The 23,987-nt window shown below is 39.4% G+C and overlaps 1 protein-coding gene across 3 annotated transcripts in view; it reads left to right on the top strand.

The window, feature by feature from the left end:
* The window catches only part of TLL1 (tolloid like 1), a 227,100-nt gene that overhangs the window by 185,834 nt on the left and 17,279 nt on the right, over window positions 1-23,987 (top strand). For 2 of the 3 annotated variants that reach the window (XM_069744191.1, XM_069744192.1), the window contains exons 13-18: window positions 3,851-3,996; window positions 5,549-5,744; window positions 6,768-6,893; window positions 7,395-7,555; window positions 12,749-12,929; window positions 23,147-23,272. In XM_069744191.1, coding sequence (XP_069600292.1) covers window positions 3,851-3,996; window positions 5,549-5,744; window positions 6,768-6,893; window positions 7,395-7,555; window positions 12,749-12,929; window positions 23,147-23,272 — 936 coding nt within the window. Of the gene's footprint in view, window positions 1-3,850; window positions 3,997-5,357; window positions 5,382-5,548; window positions 5,745-6,767; window positions 6,894-7,394; window positions 7,556-12,748; window positions 12,930-23,146; window positions 23,273-23,987 lie in introns of all 3 variants that reach the window. The other variant, XM_069744190.1, reaches the window with a different exon arrangement.

The raw sequence follows: 23,987 nt of genomic DNA on the forward strand, positions 1-23,987 counted from the left end.
ACAAAAATGGCCAATTTTATGTGTACCTCGTAGCCACGTTAAGGCATCTCTCTTATACGAGGTCCTAAGTTTGACCTACCTCACTGAGAATAAACGTCTCCATCTGAATGGGTACATGCAAAAACCTCTTCTTGGACTCAAATTCTCTCTCTATGTGGAGGGGTATTGGACCTACTATAATTAAAACACCTGAAGCTAGGAGGCGGGGAGTGCACGATCAGAAGGCTAGAGAATACATTTCAAAAACCTGACCTGCACATCCAAACATAGACTGAGTGTGAACAGGTGCTGAACCCAGAGTCGCCAACTCGTATATAGTTAAATAAATAGGGCAGCACACTGCAGCGCCAAAACATGTAAACTTGAAAAAACGAAATTAGAACTGCATTACTGCACTAGAAATATGAAAAATGAGAGCTTTTAGCGCACAAAAATGGCCAATTTTATGTGTACCTCGTAGCCACGTTAAGGCATCTCTCTTATACGAGGTCCTAAGTTTGACCTACCTCACTGAGAATAAACGTCTCCATCTGAATGGGTACATGCAAAAACCTCTTCTTGGACTCAAATTCTCTCTCTATGTGGAGGGGTATTGGACCTACTATAATTAATACACCTGAAGCTAGGAGGCGGGGAGTGCACGATCAGAAGGCTAGAGAATACATTTCAAAAACCTGACCTGCACATCCAAACATAGACTGAGTGTGAACAGGTGCTGAACCCAGAGTCGCCAACTCGTATATAGTTAAATAAATAGGGCAGCACACTGCAGCGCCAAAACATGTAAACTTGAAAAAACGAAATTAGAACTGCATTACTGCACTAGAAATATGAAAAATGAGAGCTTTTAGCGCACAAAAATGGCCAATTTTATGTGTACCTCGTAGCCACGTTAAGGCATCTCTCTTATACGAGGTCCTAAGTTTGACCTACCTCACTGAGAATAAACGTCTCCATCTGAATGGGTACATGCAAAAACCTCTTCTTGGACTCAAATTCTCTCTCTATGTGGAGGGGTATTGGACCTACTATAATTAAAACACCTGAAGCTAGGAGGCGGGGAGTGCACGATCAGAAGGCTAGAGAATACATTTCAAAAACCTGACCTGCACATCCAAACATAGACTGAGTGTGAACAGGTGCTGAACCCAGAGTCGCCAACTCGTATATAGTTAAATAAATAGGGCAGCACACTGCAGCGCCAAAACATGTAAACTTGAAAAAACGAAATTAGAACTGCATTACTGCACTAGAAATATGAAAAATGAGAGCTTTTAGCGCACAAAAATGGCCAATTTTATGTGTACCTCGTAGCCACGTTAAGGCATCTCTCTTATACGAGGTCCTAAGTTTGACCTACCTCACTGAGAATAAACGTCTCCATCTGAATGGGTACATGCAAAAACCTCTTCTTGGACTCAAATTCTCTCTCTATGTGGAGGGGTATTGGACCTAGTATAATTAAAACACCTGAAGCTAGGAGGCGGGGAGTGCACGATCAGAAGGCTAGAGAATACATTTCAAAAACCTGACCTGCACATCCAAACATAGACTGAGTGTGAACAGGTGCTGAACCCAGAGTCGCCAACTCGTATATAGTTAAATAAATAGGGCAGCACACTGCAGCGCCAAAACATGTAAACTTGAAAAAACGAAATTAGAACTGCATTACTGCACTAGAAATATGAAAAATGAGAGCTTTTAGCGCACAAAAATGGCCAATTTTATGTGTACCTCGTAGCCACGTTAAGGCATCTCTCTTATACGAGGTCCTAAGTTTGACCTACCTCACTGAGAATAAACGTCTCCATCTGAATGGGTACATGCAAAAACCTCTTCTTGGACTCAAATTCTCTCTCTATGTGGAGGGGTATTGGACCTACTATAATTAAAACACCTGAAGCTAGGAGGCGGGGAGTGCACGATCAGAAGGCTAGAGAATACATTTCAAAAACCTGACCTGCACATCCAAACATAGACTGAGTGTGAACAGGTGCTGAACCCAGAGTCGCCAACTCGTATATAGTTAAATAAATAGGGCAGCACACTGCAGCGCCAAAACATGTAAACTTGAAAAAACGAAATTAGAACTGCATTACTGCACTAGAAATATGAAAAATGAGAGCTTTTAGCGCACAAAAATGGCCAATTTTATGTGTACCTCGTAGCCACGTTAAGGCATCTCTCTTATACGAGGTCCTAAGTTTGACCTACCTCACTGAGAATAAACGTCTCCATCTGAATGGGTCTCAGATGGAGACGTTTATTCTCAGTGAGGTAGGTCAAACTTAGGACCTCGTATAAGAGAGATGCCTTAACGTGGCTACGAGGTACACATAAAATTGGCCATTTTTGTGCGCTAAAAGCTCTCATTTTCCATATTTCTAGTGCAGTAATGCAGTTCTAATTTCGTTTTTTCAAGTTTACATGTTTTGGCGCTGCAGTGTGCTGCCCTATTTATTTAACTATATACGAGTTGGCGACTCTGGGTTCAGCACCTGTTCACACTCAGTCTATGTTTGGATGTGCAGGTCAGGTTTTTGAAATGTATTCTCTAGCCTTCTGATCGTGCACTCCCCGCCTCCTAGCTTCAGGTGTTTTAATTATAGTAGGTCCAATACCCCTCCACATAGAGAGAGAATTTGAGTCCAAGAAGAGGTTTTTGCATGTACCCATTCAGATGGAGACGTTTATTCTCAGTGAGGTAGGTCAAACTTAGGACCTCGTATAAGAGAGATGCCTTAACGTGGCTACGAGGTACACATAAAATTGGCCATTTTTGTGCGCTAAAAGCTCTCATTTTTCATATTTCTAGTGCAGTAATGCAGTTCTAATTTCGTTTTTTCAAGTTTACATGTTTTGGCGCTGCAGTGTGCTGCCCTATTTATTTAACTATATACGAGTTGGCGACTCTGGGTTCAGCACCTGTTCACACTCAGTCTATGTTTGGATGTGCAGGTCAGGTTTTTGAAATGTATTCTCTAGCCTTCTGATCGTGCACTCCCCGCCTCCTAGCTTCAGGTGTTTTAATTATAGTAGGTCCAATACCCCTCCACATAGAGAGAGAATTTGAGTCCAAGAAGAGGTTTTTGCATGTACCCATTCAGATGGAGACGTTTATTCTCAGTGAGGTAGGTCAAACTTAGGACCTCGTATAAGAGAGATGCCTTAACGTGGCTACGAGGTACACATAAAATTGGCCATTTTTGTGCGCTAAAAGCTCTCATTTTTCATATTTCTAGTGCAGTAATGCAGTTCTAATTTCGTTTTTTCAAGTTTACATGTTTTGGCGCTGCAGTGTGCTGCCCTATTTATTTAACTATATACGAGTTGGCGACTCTGGGTTCAGCACCTGTTCACACTCAGTCTATGTTTGGATGTGCAGGTCAGGTTTTTGAAAAGCTAATGAATGTGAAGACATGCACCCATATTAAAATGAAAATATCCAATGAGGTCACTATAGAATATCCTATAGACACATAATTGTAAGAACCATTGAAGGTACTTGGTGAATGGATGACGTTGTGTCAGCGTTAATTTGAATATTTCCTGAATTCATTACTTTTACTTACATGATAGTTTAAGATTGTTTAGAATTGGACATTGACTTCAATTCTAAAAGTCTATATGGTTAGTGGCTCTGAACTGCAAGAAAACCTGTCTGTTACCCATTGTAAAGTAAATTTTATCACCGCGGGTGAAAACATGAAAGTTGAGATCTGATTAGTTGCTAGGCAAGGAACAAGTTTTAAACTGCTTTCTGTGTCTTATATAGAAAGATGTTGTGTTTTTTTTTTTTTTTTTGCTATTTCTGTAATCCCCTTTCCTAACCTTTCACTTGAATTTTCAGCAATTTGTGGTGGAGAGATCCACAAAGATTCTGGGCAGATCCAATCTCCCAATTACCCAGACGACTACCGGCCATCAAAGGAATGTATATGGAAAATAACAGTAGCCGAAAATTACAATGTGGGATTAATCTTCCAGGCGTTTGAGGTAATGTTATCTGACCTAAGTGGTGGCACAGATGAATTGTATTGCTTTTAGAAATCTGTAACGCAGACCGAACAAATTGTCATTGACAGGCCAAGCTTAGGGCGAGACCTGTTTCACTGCATGCATTTTCAGGAGGATTAAAGGGACACGGTCACCTGAATTTGGAGGGAACAATCTTCAGCCATGGAGGCGGGGTTTTTGGGTGTTTGATTCACCCTTTCCTTACCCGCTGGCTACATGCTGGCTGCAATATTGGATTGAAGTTCATTCTCTGTCCTCCATAAAACACGCCTGTGCAAGGTAAGATTGCCTTGCGCAGGCGTGTACTATGGAGGACAGAGAATGAACTTCAATCCAATATTGCAGCCAGCATGCAGCCGGCGGGTAAGGAAAGGGTGAATCAAACACCCAAAAACCCCGCCTCCATGGCTGAAGATTGTTCCCTCCAAATTCAGGTGAGTGTCCCTTTAAATGGATTTCAATGTACAAATGCTATATTCTCATTAAATGTAAAGGTCCTGCCAGTAGGTTCCTTTCATGCGTCTGTAATCTATGTTTGCAGACTGAGTTGCTTCACCATAAATGATAAATTAATCATTAAAAAGGATATACCTTATAATAAATCCAGTTATAGCCTTTAGTAAATAGCAGACAGAATAATTTGCCATTTTCTACAAAGCCGTATCTTTTTAATTATGGTACTTTAAATGTATATGACCATTTGTTAATCCGTAGCTTTCCCTTTAAGTGTGGTGTTATAGGGTCGCATGAATTTCTTTAAATTGCCCTATGTTGTCAGACTGCATCACAAATGTTCAAGTAGTGTTTTTTTTTTTTACTTGCAAAGCCAGGCTTAAATCTTTGCAACGCTTACATTTCCCGTAGACATACAATGATACAAAAAAGGTCAGCTGTAACTTTAAAAGGGTATTCTCGTCTTGATCATTCATAGCATATTGGCAGGATCTGTTGTAAATGCCGGATAGGTGGCGGTCATATATATGACATTCACATCCATCTCAAGAGCTTGGCTGGCCTGGTGCCACCTGCAATAGGTGGCCAGAAACGTGCCTCTCTCTCCATTCACTTCTATAGAAGTTCCAAAAATTGCTGATTACTCTTGCTCAGAAATCTTTGTAACCCCCATAATAGTGAGTAGAGAAAGCTATGCATGCACCGCCTTCTCTATCCGTTCCCAACTCTCTAATGACCACATTAACATCATGTTATACTGACCTATAGATCCATATTTAGAAACATTTTTAGTGTACTGGTACTATACTGGGATTAAATGGAAACATTTGTGGTATATTGGGAATAAATCTGTTGTAACCAATTGGGTCATATTGATTGTTTTTCAGGTACAAGTTGGAGCAGGCATCCAGGTAATCAGTAGATCTGGTTGCATTATTTTTTTTCCCTGAAGTATGTTAAGAGGTATTTCTAGTGTTTTTAAGGTTTCTTCTGCCTGATGTTCATCTCAATCTTTAGTTACTTGATCTGAAATCCCATAAATGCTCACCTTACCCTTTTCTTTCTTTTGATTTTGCAGATTGAGCGCCATGACACATGTGCTTACGATTACTTAGAAGTAAGAGATGGCAGCAGTGAAAACAGCCCTCTCATTGGACATTTCTGTGGCTATGATAAGCCGGATGATATCCGATCTTCCTCTAATACCTTGTGGATGAAGTTTGTATCCGATGCAACTGTAAACAAAGCAGGGTTCGCTGCTAACTTCCTAAAGGGTAAAAATATATTTAATTAGGAAATTGTTACATACCACTTACACCTCGCAGACACTAGGGTTATGGAGATACTGGCATTTTCATGTCAGGGAACCTTTATGTATATTTAGCAGGCAGAGTAAATAAAATTCTGGCAGTCTGGCACGGTAGTGCTAAGATGTTATGAATGGCCTCCAGACTCTGCTTATAAAACAGTTACTTTGTATTTTCCTCTACTTAGTGCACATAGCATTTTCTAACTATGTAAATTTAGTGCCACAGAGCAGGTCAAATTCTCCATCCATTTATCCACCCACCCATGCATCCAGCCACTTACCCATCCATCCATCCACCCACTCATTTATCCAGCCACTTACCCATCCATCCACCCACTCATCCATCCACCCACTCATCCATCCATCCAGCCACTTACCCATCCATCCATCCATCCATCCACCCACTCATTTATCCAGCCACTTACCCATCCATCCACCCACTCATCCATCCACCCACTCATCCATCCATCCATCCACCCACTCCTCCATCCAGCCACTTACCCATCCATCCATCCATCCACCCACTCATCCATCCAGCCACTTACCCATCCATCCATCCATCCACTCACTCACCCACCCATTCATCTACCCATATATCCACCCATTCACCTACCCATCCATCCACCTACCCATCCACCCATCACTTTACTATTGGCCTTAATTGTGTGCATTGTATGCCGTTCTATTCAGACGCACAGATGCGATAGTTGACTCCTTCTTACTACCGTTACCTGAAACCTTTGGATTTAGAGCTTCGGATAATCTGTTTTAGCATGTAACACAGGGTTTATGGGAATATGTAAATAACGTTCTGTAGACAACATATCCTTCATATGACCCTCCTTGGGTTTTCATATTTCTTTGTCGGATTCTTCTATTTTACTCCCGTTATACCTTAGGGGCCGTAGTATGGGAACGGGGTGCAGCGTTACTTATGGGATTAGATGGGATCTTTATAATTACCTAAACATTCTGTATTTTAAAATAGAGGAAGATGAATGTGCCAAACCAGACAATGGGGGCTGTGAACAACGCTGCGTGAACACTTTGGGAAGTTTCAAGTGTTCTTGCGATCCCGGTTATGAGCTTGGTCCAGACAAGAAAAGCTGTGAAGGTAATATTTGTAGGAAAACTGTGAATTTGATATTTTACTGCGCATCATCCGAGTGCCATCCAGAGTTTACTTTTTCGGTATAAGAAAAACTGATGCCTCGAAGAGGGCAAAAATGACACCGGAACTAAAAATAGGTAAAAATTAGTGATGAGCGGAAGTACTCATTACTCGAGTTTGCCTACGGTGCTCGGGTATGCATCGAGTATCACGGGTGCTGAGTGACATTTTCAAGTCCCCATGGCCACAAGTTTTGCATCTGTTAGACAACCACAAAACATGCTGGGATTGCCCATGTTTGTGTAACCTAATGTACCATTACGTTACGTTCAGTATTTACAGGTTCATTTGTTTAGTAGCATTACCATTATGCAGCATTTTATTTTACGTTATATATTCATGCATCTTATTATTAGCTAATTCAGCATGAATGCACCGCCTCATAATTCTGTAGTTATAGTATTACAGATTTCTGACAAGATGTCTCCTTTTTTGTCCTTTCAGCTGCATGTGGAGGATTATTAACCAAACTCAACGGAACTATAACAACCCCGGCATGGCCCAAAGAATATCCTTCTAATAAGAATTGTGTGTGGCAGGTGGTTGCACCCTCTCAGTACAGGATATCGGTGAAGTTTGATTACTTTGAACTAGAGGGTAATGAAGTAAGTATTCCTCACTTAGTTCTATCTAAGCATCATAGTTTGCTGGAAGCTGCACCTTCTTGGGCTGCTTTCATTTTATCACCATTTGTAATATTTATTTGACGGAGAGCAATAGTTAATTTTTTTTTTTTTTTAACGTGTGCTGTGTTTATGCATTAAGGATATGAGTATTGGGTAACAAGCAATATATTACGTTTCATGGATGCAGATTGTGTATCAATACCAAATACAACCTGTCCAGAGGTTGTGTATGTCATTGCAACTTTGCCTGATCTAATTCAATGCAGCTCAGCTGCAGTACCAGACACAACCTTTGGACAGGTGTGGTGCATTTCTGTAAATATGCAACTGTTTTTCAATCCTGCACAGTGTCATTAATATTCAGATTCATCCAAGTAAGAAAACTTGGTAAAGTTAAAGTGTCATTTAAATTTGGGCTAATTTACAGTGGTGCGGACTGAAAAAAAAAAGTCGGATTGAAAAATTGGTCCCAACATCCTTCAGTTAACAGAGCTGATATCATACTGACTCGGACCACCACTTTCCTGGTGGTACTTATAGCAGTGAATGGGTGGTCAGAGCTGATGACCTTACTCTTAATCATCTGTCCAGCTGCTCACTTCTTATGGCTGGGTTCACTTATTGTAAATTTGGTGCAGATTTTTCTACAGCCTTTCCCCAGTTTTTCTACTTTTGACTCCATCTACATTTCACATGAATTTTGCTGCCATTTTTGTTCTGGTGCAAATTTTATCCTCTCCATTAGAGTGGGCAAAATCTACAATAATTTTGCGCAAAGAATTGGCACAAAGTTGATTTAAAAATGCAGCGAAAAATTCATTTCTACATGATTGCTACACTGAAACCAAAAATACACACAGCACGTAGATAAGATTTCAGTTACAACTCCTCCACTTTGCTGTTACTTTAATATGCTACGGATTTTACATGTGGAAAAACAACTTGAAAATCTGCACTGAACTGACAAAGTGCAAACCCTGTATGAAAGGTTTCATTAGACCAGGACACCTGTATAATGTGATACCTGCAGATGTCGGGCTGTTCTACCCATAGTGCTGCTGCATCACTCCACATCTAATGCCAGTTCGCTGCGCATTCACTTTCAGCTGGAAAGGAAGAACCTAGGAGAGGCAAAGATTGTTTTTTTGCAATATTTTGATTCCTCTCCCCACCAGCACTTTATATACCACAGAAAGAATGTTCTGTTTAGAACAGGAATCTAGGATTAATCATCGGCAAAATTAATATTTTTTTAATATTATGGCAAAACAAAACCTATAAAACTGTCCACTATTTTTTTTAATATTTATCCACATCAGCATATGCATTGCAACAGTGCAGTAAAACTAAAAGCACACAGTATACCACTGTTTTCTTTTTTTAATGATCAGTTATAGTATTTTGGGGTTTTATAGTTTGTCATTAATTTATTAGACAGAAGTTAAGTTCACTGAACATAATTAAATTAAGAGAAATGCCAACAAATCTTTTTTTCTTTTCTTGGAGGGGGGGGGGGGAGGGGTGGGGAAGGTAGAAACTTTAGCCAAGGCTTGTTTTTTTTTTTAAAGCCCTTGTTATTTTCTTTTCCTATTTTTCAGTATGTTAAGCAGCTGTGATTTATGGACCATGAATTAATAACACACATAGAGCCTCAAATGAACTTTCTTAAGCAAAGCTTTGACTGGACGCAAAGACACATAGCTGAAAACAATCGGTGCATTTTCTGCAGCAATTCATGGTTTGCTGTAAGGAGCTTAGGAAATTCCAGCATAAAACATTTTTATTAAAGACATTAGATTATTTAACGTAATTCACACCATTGGCATATGTACACTGTTGAAAAGTCCTTTAACTCTCTCACTTCCAGATTCGATGTTGGCAGGGAAAAGGTTAAAAATATCCTTTTGATCGTGTAGCTTAATGATAGCAACAACAAATGTGTATGACTATCCTATATCTGGCCATATATGCCAGGTGAACAACTAGAACATGCGTGGGTATATTGTTAGAGAATGCATGGCTATAAGCCGATGGCAGACAGCCCATCACCTCTGTAAGGACGAGGTTATATGGTCATAGGTAGACTTGGGTGGATTATGTGAAATTCAATTTCACTCGCTTCACTTAATTAAAAAAAATATATTTATTTGTAGCAAATAAAGGCTAGAAAATAGAGGTATAACACTAAGGTCTCCTAGGACTGTATTGAACCTCTGTTGAGCTCTTTATTGAAAACCCTGCCTTATTAATATCCTATCCGGCTAGTGGAAAACAATTGAAATTCCGCTGGTAGCCAAAAGCCGTGTTTGGGTGGTGTATATAGATCTAATATTGGACGATTACAACATGGTGTGCAAAAGTAATATATGGTTTTTGTGCTAACACACACATACATTGAGGTAGACACTCGTGTTTCCATTTCTGGATTATAGAGAATTTTCTCTTATCTTTATTTATTTTTTCATATATATTGTCCATGTCACAATCCAGGAACTAGATTTTCTGTGACACACAAGATTCCATTTCAGGATTTTGGCTTAGTAGCAGAATTAAAAGGGAGCAGTATTAACCCCTTAATGACAGCCAATACGCCTTTTAACTGACCTTACATATAAGAGAATAGCCTCCCCATACAGGTGACAATCCAGCAGCTGTTGGCTGTCCACTATAGCTGACAACTTTCTGCATCAGCCACGATCAGTGTGTGCACTGTCCAAATCTGTTTAACCCCTTAGATGCTGCTGTAAATAGTGACTACATCATTATAAATGGTAAACAGAGTGTGGGACTTCCTCTTTATCCAAATTGGTGCCCTCAGATCATGATTTTGTGGTCCTGATGTTTGCCATGGCAATTCATGACCAAATAGTGGCCTTAGAGTCTGACGGCTGTAATAATCTGTTCAGAAGTTAGAGGCATTTAGGTAATAAAAATACACATTTTCATTTCTGTCATACCACTTTGCATTAATTCCTGTAAAGCACCTGAAGGGTTAATAAACTACCTGACAGCAGTTTTTGATATGTCAGGGGGTGCTGTTTTTAAAATGGTATAACGTTTGACGGTTTCCCAATATATGAGACCCCTAAAGTCACTTCAAACATGGATATGTCCACAAAAAAATAAATTTTGTAAATTTCCTTGAAAAAATGAAAAATTGCTGCTACAATTTTAAACCTCCTAAAATGCTAATAAAATAAAATAAAATTTTACAAATGATGCTGATTTAAAGCCGACATGTGGGAAATGTTATTTATTAATGTTTTGCTGTGGTATGACTATCTGGATTAAAGGGATAATCATTCAAATTTTGAAAATTGCTAATTTTTTAACATTTTTCTCAAATTTTTGATATTTTTTATAAATAAACACAAAACATATTGACCTAAATTTACCATTATCATAAAGTATAATGTGTCACGAAAAAACAATCTCAAAATCACTGGGATTTGTTGAAGCGTTGCAGAGTTATTACCACATAAAGTGACACTGGTCAGATTTCAAAAATTTGGCTCCGTCACTAAGGGGTTAAAATGCCCTCCTTGTTTGTAGTGTGTGAAGAATTAAAAAAAAAAAAAAAAAAAAAAAAAATGTTATACAATATCTCAGATCAATCAATTCAGTCACCCTGAGTGACTATACAGGTACAGCCCTTCCCTATATCACTTGATTATTGTTCATAAGGCCACATTTGCACATTAAGTATTCGGTCAGTATTTTACCTCAGTATTTTACCTCAGTATTTTACCTCAGTATTTGTAAGCTGAAACCAGGAGTGGGTGAAAAGTACAAAAGTGCTGACGTGTTCCTATTATACTTTTACTCTGATTGTTCCACTCCTAATTTTGGCTTACAGATGCTGAGGTAAAATACTCCTCAACTGCCGAACGAGTGTACGTGACCATAGACTAAGGCTATGTGCCCACATTGCGTTTTTTAAGTGTTTTTGCCACTTTTTTCCGCTGCGGAAACACGTAAAAAATGCTTACAAAACTGAACCCATTATTTTTAATAGCATTCCGCAATTGTTGTGCCCATGCTGCGTTTTTTTCCACAGTGGAAACGCAGCATGTTCATTAATTTTACGGAATCGCGGTGATTTTGACGCTATAGAATTGTATTGGGACGCATGAAAAAAAAACACGAGGAGAAACTCGACTAAAACGCTAGAAAAACGCAAGCAGATTTCCTGGCAAGGAAGTCTGGTTTTGATGAGGAAAATTTTGCTTAGATTCTGCTACGTGGGCACATAGCCTTAGACTACCACAGCAGTAATACACATAATCAGATAATGACCTGTGTGCTCTGACCTCTATCCTTATTATGTTGTAAAGCCTAAAATGGTGCTGCTTGGGCAGCTCTCCTCTTCTATACTCCTCCTTCTTGCTGCACTTGGCCATCATGGGCAGCCCTCCTGGATATGACCAACCCCATTAGTCCGCTCTTTGTTTTTAGCAGTGTGTGACATGGCGGGGCATTTATATATTTTTTTACCAATACAAGGGCATTGAATCACAGATTGTTTGAATTCGTGGGTATTTGTGAATTTCAGGAAAGTCAATCCTTCATGGATCGATTTCTCTCATCTCTAATCATAGGGCAAATTACTGGAGTATGTTAGTCTATATAGATGAAGTGATCAGGCTCTAATGGCTCCATAAAATAAACAGTTTTTATGGATGTTTCCGCTTTCTAATTGTCCAGAAATTCAGATAATCCGTTTCATATTTTATAAAAACAGTTAACTCTACTTTAGAGAGCTTGTCTAGGATTCTTCTCTTTCTTGTAACGTGACCAACGCCTGCGCTCTGCAATTTGAACTTGCATCAGGTGCCTGCGTGTAGCGGGGGCCCCAGATCCCGCCCCGCAGTGTGTTATGATGCATTCACACTGTCGGGCTTGGAATCTGGTGCCTGCGCAGTGGAGCGGGTCACCGTGCTCCTCAATAAAGTGCCGAAGTCTTGCGAGTCTTCACAAATCTCGCGAGGCATCGTCACTATCTTGAATGGAGCACGGGGTGGGGGTGGTGACAGGTTCCCTAATACTGTGTGAGTATATATTCATTGTATAGATTGTTTGCCCTTCATAACAGATGTGATTTGTATCGCAGCCTGAATGACTAATAAGAGGTATAATTTATTATATGGTATTAACATGCCGTGTTTTTTCCAGGTTTGCAAGTATGACTTTGTTGAGATTCGAAGTGGTCTATCCTCTGATTCAAAGTTACATGGAAAGTTCTGTGGGACTGAAGTGCCTGAGGTTATTACCTCTCAGTACAACAATATGAGAATAGAATTTAAATCTGATAATACAGTATCAAAAAAAGGCTTCCGTGCACACTTCTTCTCAGGTAAGGGCAGCGTGGTCTTAGTGTTGTAGGTAATTTTATTTATTTTTTTAGCAAGAGTCAGAATTTTTACAATGTGGTTAGATTCAAACCTTAGCTGTACAATTTTATACACATTAGATGTCTGTGTACATGGTGTTAGTGTGGGTGTTTTCTTGACATTTTATGGGCTGCTATGGGCAAGACTTCCACTTGTCTATTGTTGTACATGGGGCCTGCAGTGTCAAGTGTTCTGTAAATGTTATGCCATACATCACAAAACACATCCAAGAACCAAGCAGCCAATGTCCCTCACGGAATTACAGATCCCAGTTTTAAGTTGTTTTCTTTAGTGCTTAATGCCTTGGGCCTGGGCTCTGTTGCCTCACATGTAATGAATCAGTCTGCATGAGGGAAGTGGTATTATTACATGTTCTTTTCCAATGCTTTTACCATTAACAGTTTTGAGTTTCCTCCTTGGCAAGGTGTAATTAAAGGTGAAGTCTAAAACAAGTTGACAATTCTTAGCCATGTTAACATTTTTGCCATAACGCCTTAATGTCTAATTGTTAATTTTCCACTTATAATTTAAAGCTGAGCACTATCTGTGTTGTAAAACACCCAATCAATTAATTTTCTGCTTCCTATATATAGCCTATTTTTTTATATACCAAAAAAATTGTTGAAATCTATACTGTAACTTTGAAAATGGATAATAGTTATGGCAAGTTTACTTAATGAGATTAAACATGCTCTTTATTGTAGCCTGCTACTATAATATTTGGTGTTCCCCAAAAAAGTGTAACTGAACCTTAATGGTTAGATAATTTCAAGGTATAGAATGCAGTATAATAGAGGAAAAAATATAATTGCTGTCATCACTTATCCACAGTGCAAATGGCCACAAAGTATGATTTTTAACTGGTTGCATTAATATGTAGAAACAGTTTGGCTAAATATCGGTTATCAACTAATTCTATATTTGAGAGAAATCAGTTACATTTTTTCACTTTTGATAATTTCTCCACATCTAACCAATAAATATAGAAAGCACTATATAAAATGAACTGGCTCCAGTACAAGTGTTGCAGATATTGCCCTATGCTGCCTAACTGTACACATATTTTCTTCTACAATCCATGTAAATAATTCCAAAACTACCTCTAATATAGAATGTATGACTAGCTGGAGCCAGTATACGCCATCTTTATGTAGCATAAATCTGACTGCCACAATCAAATTACAGTAGATATTTGTAAAAAAAAAATCAGCAGAAGTATTTTAACATACAAAATTTGGTTTCTGACATGAATTGGCTCCATTATAATTCTAAGATTTGGTGTCAATGTCAGTAATGGTCATGCTTTTGGGTTTTACAGGGAACCTCTCTCCAGGTTTTCTCAATATAATGTACAGCCACCACCTTTAAGGCCTCTTATACAGCATTCTAGTAAGTTGTATGTAAGTCCTCAATCCCCTTTGTATAGATACAAAAATAACTAGGGCAGAGCAAAGTACTGTAATGTGACGGAAGAGATCAGAGAGCGCCAGTGACCTGGAAGTAAAGCCGGTGCATGGGCATTGCAGCACTGCAGGGCAGAACTAATTAAAGCTGCACAGGAGCGTGATTGGGGGAGACTGTGGATGATGTACAACGCGTCCTTCACATAAAGCAGGGCAGGAGGAATGGTGCTTGCCATGAGCGAGGAGGCAAAACAGACAGCAAAACAGACTGCACCCTTCGGACTGGACTGTACCACGTGGGTGCTGCTGACAGGCTCTTTTTTAAAATGAGCCACAGAGATTTACTTTAATGAAGTTGTCCACTACTTGTACAGCTTCTTCTTATACCCCTTGCTTGGTCCCCATAAAATAATAAAGCTTATACTCCCCTCCCGTGCTGGTACTGTTCACGCAGTGTCGGTGCTTGGTCTCATGGGGCTCCTGTGCTATCGTTGTGATGCCAGCGCTATATCCACACTGGCATCAGGAGGTGAGCTGGTTTCTGAACCTCTTTTTCTATTGCTGTCTCCTGTCGAATTGAACATGAAGGGGAAGTCTGAGATCAGCTGCAGCCCGGACTTCCTCTTCATGTTCGATTTGTCTGAAAGCAGGGATAGTGACACCCGCTCTGATTGGTCACCGCTGTCACGTGTCACAGCACGAGAGCCCTGGGGAGAGCAAGTGCCGACACCGTGGGAACAGCGCCAGCACGGGAGGCGAGTTTAGGCTTTATTATTTTATGGGGCCAAACCTTTTGATCAAGAAGGGGTTGTCCTAGTAGTAGACCTCCCTTTTAAATTATGTCATTTAAAGTATAATCTAGCTCATTTACATTCATATATGGATTAATATCATAGTTTTCTGGCAATATTTAGGGGCGTTATTTGCCCCTACATCCTGCATGTGTGAGCATAGGAATATGGTCCAGAGATGCCTTTTTCTAATAACAAATTGCAGAAATATGAATGCAACAGATCTATTTGATCCAGCTGTGTTCCTATAATGTAGTGGGACAGTTTAAATGGGAGCTTCAACAAACTTTGAATAAATCAATACAGGTGAATATAAGATACTTTGCAATAAATATCAGAAAATTCTGCTTCTTTCTCCACTTATATGCCACTTCCCCCCAGCCTCCTGAACTCACCATCCACTTAAAAAAAAAAAAAAAAATGCTTAACTCCATCTTGCTCAAGACATGTACTACCAGTGCACTGAAGTGCCAGGATCAACAGACTATTATACTTTATAAAGAGGAGAGAATGAGTAATGTGCAGAGTGAGATCCTATTGCAGAGAGATGCAGAAAGATCATGCTGCTCGTTCTAACGAGTATTTTCTCTTCACCCCAGAGTTGGATTCACAGCTCAGTACTACTGAATCTTTCTGAATATGCTTCTCTCTGTGTGCTACCTTTGGGAAAATGTCAGAAATCCCTCTTTGTCCTGTACTCGGATATATATAGGAGGCCTATATATAGAAGTCTACACAAGCAACAAAGCGATCCACACCTCTAATACACCTTAGGCGCAATATTCCATTGGTGTGCCAAAACGCTGTCTGTATAAAAATCTGCACCTTCGGGTGCCTGCCCACAAATAACAATATTAATTGTCCATATAAAAAGAAAGATGGATGGCACTCACCGGTCTCTAAAATCCAGTATTTATTTCAAAGATGAAAACATCTTCAACAGGGGAAGGAGTGTGAGAGCGACCCGCACTCCTTCTCCCATTCTCCCGTTAAAGATGTTTTAATATTTGAAATAAATACTGGATTTTACAGACCGTTGAGGGCAATCCATCTTTCTTTTAATATGGACTATATATAGAAGGCTAGTCTTCATCCACCAGCTGAATCATTTGAAAATTATAAAACTAAACCTGTCAAATGGAAACCTTATGTAAATGCAGGATACAGACAAGATGGTCAGAAAGTGTTTCAGCATGTATACACAGGACAGCTTAAGGTACCTTCACACTAAACGACGCTGCAGTGATCCAGACAACGATCCGGATCGCTGCAGCGTCGCTGTTTGGACGCTGGAGAGCTGTCACACAGACAGCTCTCCAGCGATCAACGATGCCGGTAACCAGGGTAAACATCGGGTTACTAAGCGCAGGGCCGCGCTTAGTAACCCGATGTTTACCCTGGTTACCATCCTAAAAGTAAAAAAAACAAACGCTTCATACTTACCTTCCGCTGTCTGTCCCCGGCGCTGTGCTTCTGTGTACTGGCTGTAAGCACAGCGGCCGGAAAGCAGAGCGGTGACGTCACCGCTCTGCTTTCCGGCCGCTGTGCTCACAGTGAGTGCAGGAAAGCACAGCACCGGAGGACAGACAGCGGAAGGTAAGTATGAAGCGTTTGTTTTTTTTACTTTTAGGATGGTAACCAGGGTAAACATCGGGTTACTAAGCGCGGCCCTGCGCTTAGTAACCCGATGTTTACCCTGTTTACCAGCGAAGACATCGCTGCATCGGTGTCACACACGCCGATTCAGCGATGTCAGCGGGAGAACCAGCGACCAAAGAAAGTTCTGGCCTTCTAGCCCCGACCAGCGACATCACAGCAGGATTCTGATCGCTGCTGCGTGTCAAACTGAACGATATCGCTAGCGAGGACGCTGCAACGTCACGGATCGCTAGCGATATCGTTTAGTGTGAAGGTACCTTAACTCTGTAAAGTTACTTAAAAGTATAGTCACCCTTTGATTACATTATATTGGAAAGAAACTGAAAGCTGAAGATTTCACATCTGATAGTTTGCAGAATTGAAATCAAGTGATACCATATATTTGCTTGACTACATACTGATGGATACAGAAAAAATAACATAAAGTATAACCTTTTTAGTTATGTCTTTAAATGTGAGAGATGAATGAATATAGTAATAGAAATTAATTACCCATAAATATTTATTTGTAGACCATATTCAGAAATCTGCATGTACAGTGGGGGAAATAAGTATTTGATCCTTTGCTGATTTTGTAAGTTTGCCCACTGACAAAGACATGAACAGTCTATAATTTTAAGGGTAGGTTAATTTTAACATTGAGAGATAGAATATCAAAAATAAAATCCAGGAAATCACGTTGTATAAATTATATACATTTATTTGCATTTTGCAGTGACAAATGAGTATTTGATCCCTCTGTCAAACAATAATTAATACTTGGTGGCAAAACCCTTGTTGGCAAGCACAGCAGTCAGACGTTTTTTGTATTTGATGTTGAGGTTTGCGCACAAGTCGGGAGGAATTTTGGTCGACTCCTCTTTGCAGATCATCTCTAAATCATTAAGATTTTGAGGCTGCCGCTTGGTAACTCGGAGCTTCAACTACCACCATAAGTTTTCTATGAGATTAAGATCTGGAGACTGGCTAGGCCACTCCATGACCGTAATGTACTTCTTTTTGAGCCACTCTTTTGTTGCCTTGGCTGTATGTTTTGCTGGGAGACCCAGTCGCGACCCATTTTCAATGTCCTGGCAGAGGGAAGGAGATTGTAACTCAGGATTTTATGGTACATGACTCCATACATTCTCCCATTGATGCGGTGAAGTAGTCCTGCGCCCTTAGCAGAGAAACCCCCTCAAAACATAATGTTTCCACCTACATGCTTGAGTGGGGATGGAGTTTGGATTATAGGCAGCATTTCTCTTCCTCCAAGCATGGCGAGTTGAGTTAATGCCAAAGACCTCAATTTTTGTCTCATCTGACCACAGTACCATCTCCCAATCACTCACAGATTCATTGAGGTGTTCATTGGCAAACTTCAGACGGGCTTGCACATGTGCCTTCTTGAGCAGGGGACCTTGGGGGCACTGCTGAATTTTAAACTTTTACAGCGTAATGTGTTACCAATAGATTTCTTGGTGACTGTGGTCCCATCTGCCTTGAAATCATTAACAAGTTCCCCCCATGTAGTTTTAGGCTGATCTCTCACCTTCCTCATGATCAACGATACCCCACGAGGTGAGATTTTGCATTGTGCCCCAGATCGATGTTCATTGACAGTCATTTTGTATTTTTTCCATTTTCCTACTATTGCACCAACAGTTGTCTCCTTCTCACCCAGCCTCTTACTTATGGTTTTGTAGCCCATTCCAGCTTTGCGCAGCTCTATGATCTTGTCTCTGACATCCTTATAAAGCTCTTCAGTCTTGCCCGTGTTGTAGAGGTTAGAGTCTGACTGATTAATTGAGTCTGTGGACAGAAGTCTTTTATTTTATAAAGGTGACTATGTAAGACAGCTGTCTTTAATGGAGGTAACAAGTTGATTAAGAGTGTCCAACTGGTTTGTAGAAACCAGATCTCTTAATGGTTGGTAGGGGATCAAATACTTATTTCTCACTGCAAAATGTAAATCAACTTTTATAATTTATACAATGTGATTTTCTGGATTTTGTTTTTGATATTCTATCTCTCAATGTTAAAACTAAACTACCCTTAAAATTATAGACTGTTCATGCCTTTGTCAGTGGGTAAACGTAAAAAATCAGCAAGGGATCAAGTACTTGTTTCCCCCACTGTATAAATGTCCATTTTATGTAGCATAACATTTTATATTCACTTTGTAAAATATATTAATTTACAATATTTTTTTTGTTAAAACGATAGTAATGCTTGCAGGTGGTAAGTGCTATTAGAATGTTATCCTGATGGTTTATTATCTTGGACTTGAAACTAAAGTCAAGTCCAAGGTCAGTCAAACCTGCCAATTTCAGCAGGAGTGAAAAGAGCTGTAAATTCAACCAACAACTCTTTGGGCACCTTAATTCGGAGCTACTGTTGAGATGTTTTTGGGAATAGCATAGTTTCTTAATTGTTTTACTAGTATATAGTGTTTTGGCCAAGTGGCCACTACCTACCCACTCGATTTATTGGTTTATTTTGTATACTATTTTCTGCTTCTGTTTATTATGTTACTTTCAAAACTCTAAAATTGAACTTTGCCTTAAAGTAGTGTTCTAATATTCCTAAGGAGTAGAGTTGAGTGAATTTTTCAAAATTCGGTTCCAATTACGATCAGCAGCAAATTTTGTTTTCGCAATATTCGCCGAACACAGCAAAACGTCATTGGAGTCAATGAATCGATCATCACACATAAATTCGGCATGAAGAGGGTACCAATATGGCACGAATATGGTAAATTCAGATTCGGTGACCGATTCCGAACATATTCGCTCAACTCTACTCAGGAGTACACACTCCTCTGCCTCTGGTTTCTGGGGGCGGTATGCTTCTGACGATTGACAGTTAGGACCAGTAGCATGGTCACATTACCATTGGTCCAAACTAAGCACTCTCACATGCTGCTAGAAGAACTGCAGGAACAATGAAGCTGTCTGGATCCTTGGCAAATATAACCATTAAATAACTTGATAGCCCCTTTAATACAGATGGTCACTGTATTCAACTGACTGTATCCAATTGTGGGTTCCTAACTTTTGTGGAGAGGGGAATCATTTCCGTTCACTTCTGCCAATATGCCGATACATTTTTGTTTACAGACAAGCAAGCTGCCTGCAAAGAAAAAATTTTTATTTTTGAATCTTGCAAGGACACGATAAAAGGTGCCCCATCAGGTCGTGTACGTATATATGACAGACTGGTGGCCTCTGACAGGCTCAGAGGTACGACCACCCTGGTGTAAGCTAACCTTCTGTTGGGGAAAGGACATGTGCTTTTTCTTGGGGCTAGCATCCATTAAAAGTTGGGGAAACTGCTTCTTGCTCACTAAACCACAAATGATTTGGGGTTTATGGACTCCACAATACATTTGTTTAAAAAACTTCAACTAACCATATGGAATTATTAAAGAGCTATTCTTTAACCATATACTTACATTAAGTGCAATTTTTCCTTAACCTGGCCTAGAAGTATCAATAGGATTGTGTAATTATTTTTTAATCTCCCATTTACTGGCATTAACGTGTCACATAAAACCTATTTTTGAGGCAGTAAAAAAGTTAGCCTTATTTCTTTGAGGGCCGTGAGCATTCTTCAATTTCTTTGAATGTCTTAAACTTACCTATGTGCACTGTAATAAGGAAGCAAGAGTATTACATCCTTTAACCTTTTTTAAATTCACATTTTTTTTTTATTTGGAAGGCGTTACTTGCATCTTTCCACCAATTAAGAGAATGAAGGGTTCCTCAATTTTTGGTGTAAATACTGAAAGGTTTCTTGGTCATTCACCTCTAAAAGCTGGAAAGATATGTGAACTGATGTCAAGCCGATTGAAAATGCATTTGTAATTGAAATGTGATGATGGAAAGGATTGTAGCGTATTACACTAAGCAGCAGAATAGTAGGGATAATATGATATCTTGTCTGTTTTGTCTGATCTACTAGCTGTGGCTAATAAAAGGACAATTACTTAGATTCATGACTCGGGTCTACATTCACATTCCAGTATATAACTTTTTATATACACATTACATTACTTTTTTCACTTGTCCATATTTTCAGTGTGTTTGATAACTTGACTGACGGATGTACTGTGGCTTACATCTCTTCCCAAAATTGAGATCTCCGCTAGATGCTACTGAAAGTCATTTACTGCTTGTCGAACACACATCCAACACACTGGCTGAGATATGTTGACGTATCAATTGACTATGGTGATGGAGACAGAATCTGTGTGTGCTCTGTTAAACATCATTTTCTGCTCTATGCAACTATTTAAGGTGGGCTGCAAAACATGGTCGTCGGGGTTATTAACCTCACCTCATATTGGTGTATACGGTTTAAAATGATGTCCAACTGAGCACATAGCGTGACTCCATCTGCATCAAAAATGCAATGTCAAAGTCCTCATCAGCACTTACACCACTTCAGATGTAAGACCCGAGCGAGCCACTGACTGTAGGCTAAAATAATATATGAAAAACCAAAGAAAGGAGCATACACTGGTATAAGTGCAATGGTGTAAGAGCATGTTCACATTATGGCCATTTCACAGAAAAAATACAACAAATAAGTAAATACAAATAGTATGTGTCAGTAACATAAAGAACATACTTAGGCAACATTATCTTTATCAAAAAAGTGTAAAATCCATCTCACTGCAACAAACTGTAAAGGGGACTGTCCCCATTGGGTACACCTTGTCGCAGAAAGATATTTTGATAAAAAATGAGTAAAATACATCCAAGTACCCTATGTTATTTCCATGTACTATTACTATTTAGTTAGCATAGTGAACATGCTTCTTTTGGGGTTTTTTCTTGGGCTTTATCTTTTTTTTTTTTTTTTTTTTTTTTTTTTTTAAATCCAGTGTACAAGAAATGTCCAAAAGGGTCAGTAGTTAAATTCCATTTAGAATAAAAATCACATAAACTTATAATACATTTGTTTGGGGTTTTTTTTTGTATGAAATTGTTAAATATTCTGTCTAGTCACTTCCTAGTTATATCTATCTGAACGGCAGCTTAAGATTACCCCTACCTAAAAGGTGCTAGAACTCCATTATACAGGGTAGGCAATTTATATGGATACAGCTCGGCAGGCCATTTATAAAGTTGGATCCAAAATGGCTGACTTCAAAATGGCCACCATGGTCACCACCCATCTTGAAAAGTTTTCCCCCTTCCATGTACTAATGTGCCACAAACAGGAAGTTGATATCGCCAACCATTTCCATTTTATTTAGGTGTATCCATATACATGGCCCACCCTGTACATCTCCAGTATTGCCACATAACATGACAAATACATTGCTGAAAAGACTTGACAAAAGTCGAGATTTACACTGGAATTTTTTTTTTTGGAGGAGTGGAATTTCTTTCAGCTATGTCTGTTATATGAGAACCAATAATTATTCCCATGGTTTATTTAAAATATAACTTGCAGATAAAAAGACTGGTTTAACAAGATTTCATGCTAAACAGATTTCACAGCCGCCCCCTTTAAAGGTCCTGATGACTAATAAGCCCTTAAATGATGACATACTAGATGAAATTGTTGCGCTTCGACTTGTGATTAATTTTGTCCCTTTTAATTACTGTAATTGTTATGCATCTGTGTGGTGCATTGCTGTAGCAAGACATTAGATGCTGTAGGATTTTTTCTGTATGTCAGAAGCAACCTGACAGTTTTGATTTGAAGCTACGACCAGGTCTATTTGATAATGCCATCTGACACATTCCTGCGCTGGCGGATGCCTTTCTGGAATGTCTGCTGTTGAGAGTCCTTTTTTATGCAGCAAAACTGTTGACCTTCTGCCAGTTACTCTTCATCTTTTCATCTCTACTTCACTTCTAATGGTGGAAGTATCAATATTTAATACCTATTAATTTACGTCTTTGCCCTGGCCGCTTCCTTGTTACACATTAATACGTCTCTCTAGTGCTATGGATTGGTCTCATATGAACACGGTTATTTACCTAGATGATTTATAGTGTTTAAAGGTATGGATCGGTTTAATCTGTGTTTAAACGATTAGCAGCTTGTAGCCTTGTATGTTTTTGCTCGTGAACTTTGTCTCCAGTGATTTACAATTGGCCTATTAAAACAAAGAGCGGAGATGATTATTGATCTTCGCAATTCTATTTGCAAATTTTTGACCAAATTAAAGGAATAAAATATACACAAGGTTACAAGTTGACCTGGTAAACTCCATTGCATGAAGTGCTTGGCTTGAATTAACAACATAAAGGTTTTTGGTAATGATGGTTTTGCTGATTTTTGTACATGCTGTAGAGATGTGCTGTAATGTAACCCTGATATTATTTGCAGACAAGGATGAATGCTCTAAAGAGAATGGAGGCTGCCAACATGAATGCATCAATACTATTGGTAGCTATGTCTGCCAGTGCCGCAATGGATTTGTACTCCATGAGAATAAACATGACTGCAAAGAAGGTAATAGACACAGAATACACATGTGGAAATAAGTCGTTTTCACTATTGCTTCTCACACTATACTGTAAACTGCGTACTGTACAAAAGAACTGTTAACATTAGTGATAAATGAACGTGCTTGGATAACATGTTATCGAAGCATGCTCGGGTATTATTCGAGTATCTTGGGCATGACCAAATAATAAGTCCCTGCGGCTGCATGTTTTGTGGCTGTTAGACAGCTGCAGCACATGTTGGGATATCCTAACAAACAGGTAATCCCTGTATGTGTTGCAGCTAAGGCCCCTTTCACACATCATTTTTTTGCCGTCAGTCACAATCCGTTGACTCGACAGATCCGTCGCAGATTGTGAAAAATTAATGCGGCGGATTCGTTTTTTCGACAGATCCGACTAGCGGATCTGTCTAATTGGATCCTAAATAAATTGGAGCATGCTCCGTTAAAAAAACTGGAATCCTTTGCCGGATTCCATCATCTTATGGATCTGGCGCCCATAGGCTTCCATTCGAGCAAACGACGGATGACGACGGATCCGTCGCTGTCCATTTTTTTTTTTTTTTTTTTTTTTAACATACACGAAAAACATTACTTTGTCCGTTGTCTCTGGCCGCCGGACAAACAACTTTCCGTGGATCCGGCGAACAACGGATGAAACATGAGGCCATCGTCGCTAATACAAGTCTATGAGAAAAAAACGGATCTGGCGGCATCAGT

The sequence above is a fragment of the Ranitomeya imitator genome, chromosome 1, assembly GCF_032444005.1.
Source record: "Ranitomeya imitator isolate aRanImi1 chromosome 1, aRanImi1.pri, whole genome shotgun sequence".
In the NCBI taxonomy this organism is placed as follows: domain Eukaryota; kingdom Metazoa; phylum Chordata; class Amphibia; order Anura; family Dendrobatidae; genus Ranitomeya; species Ranitomeya imitator.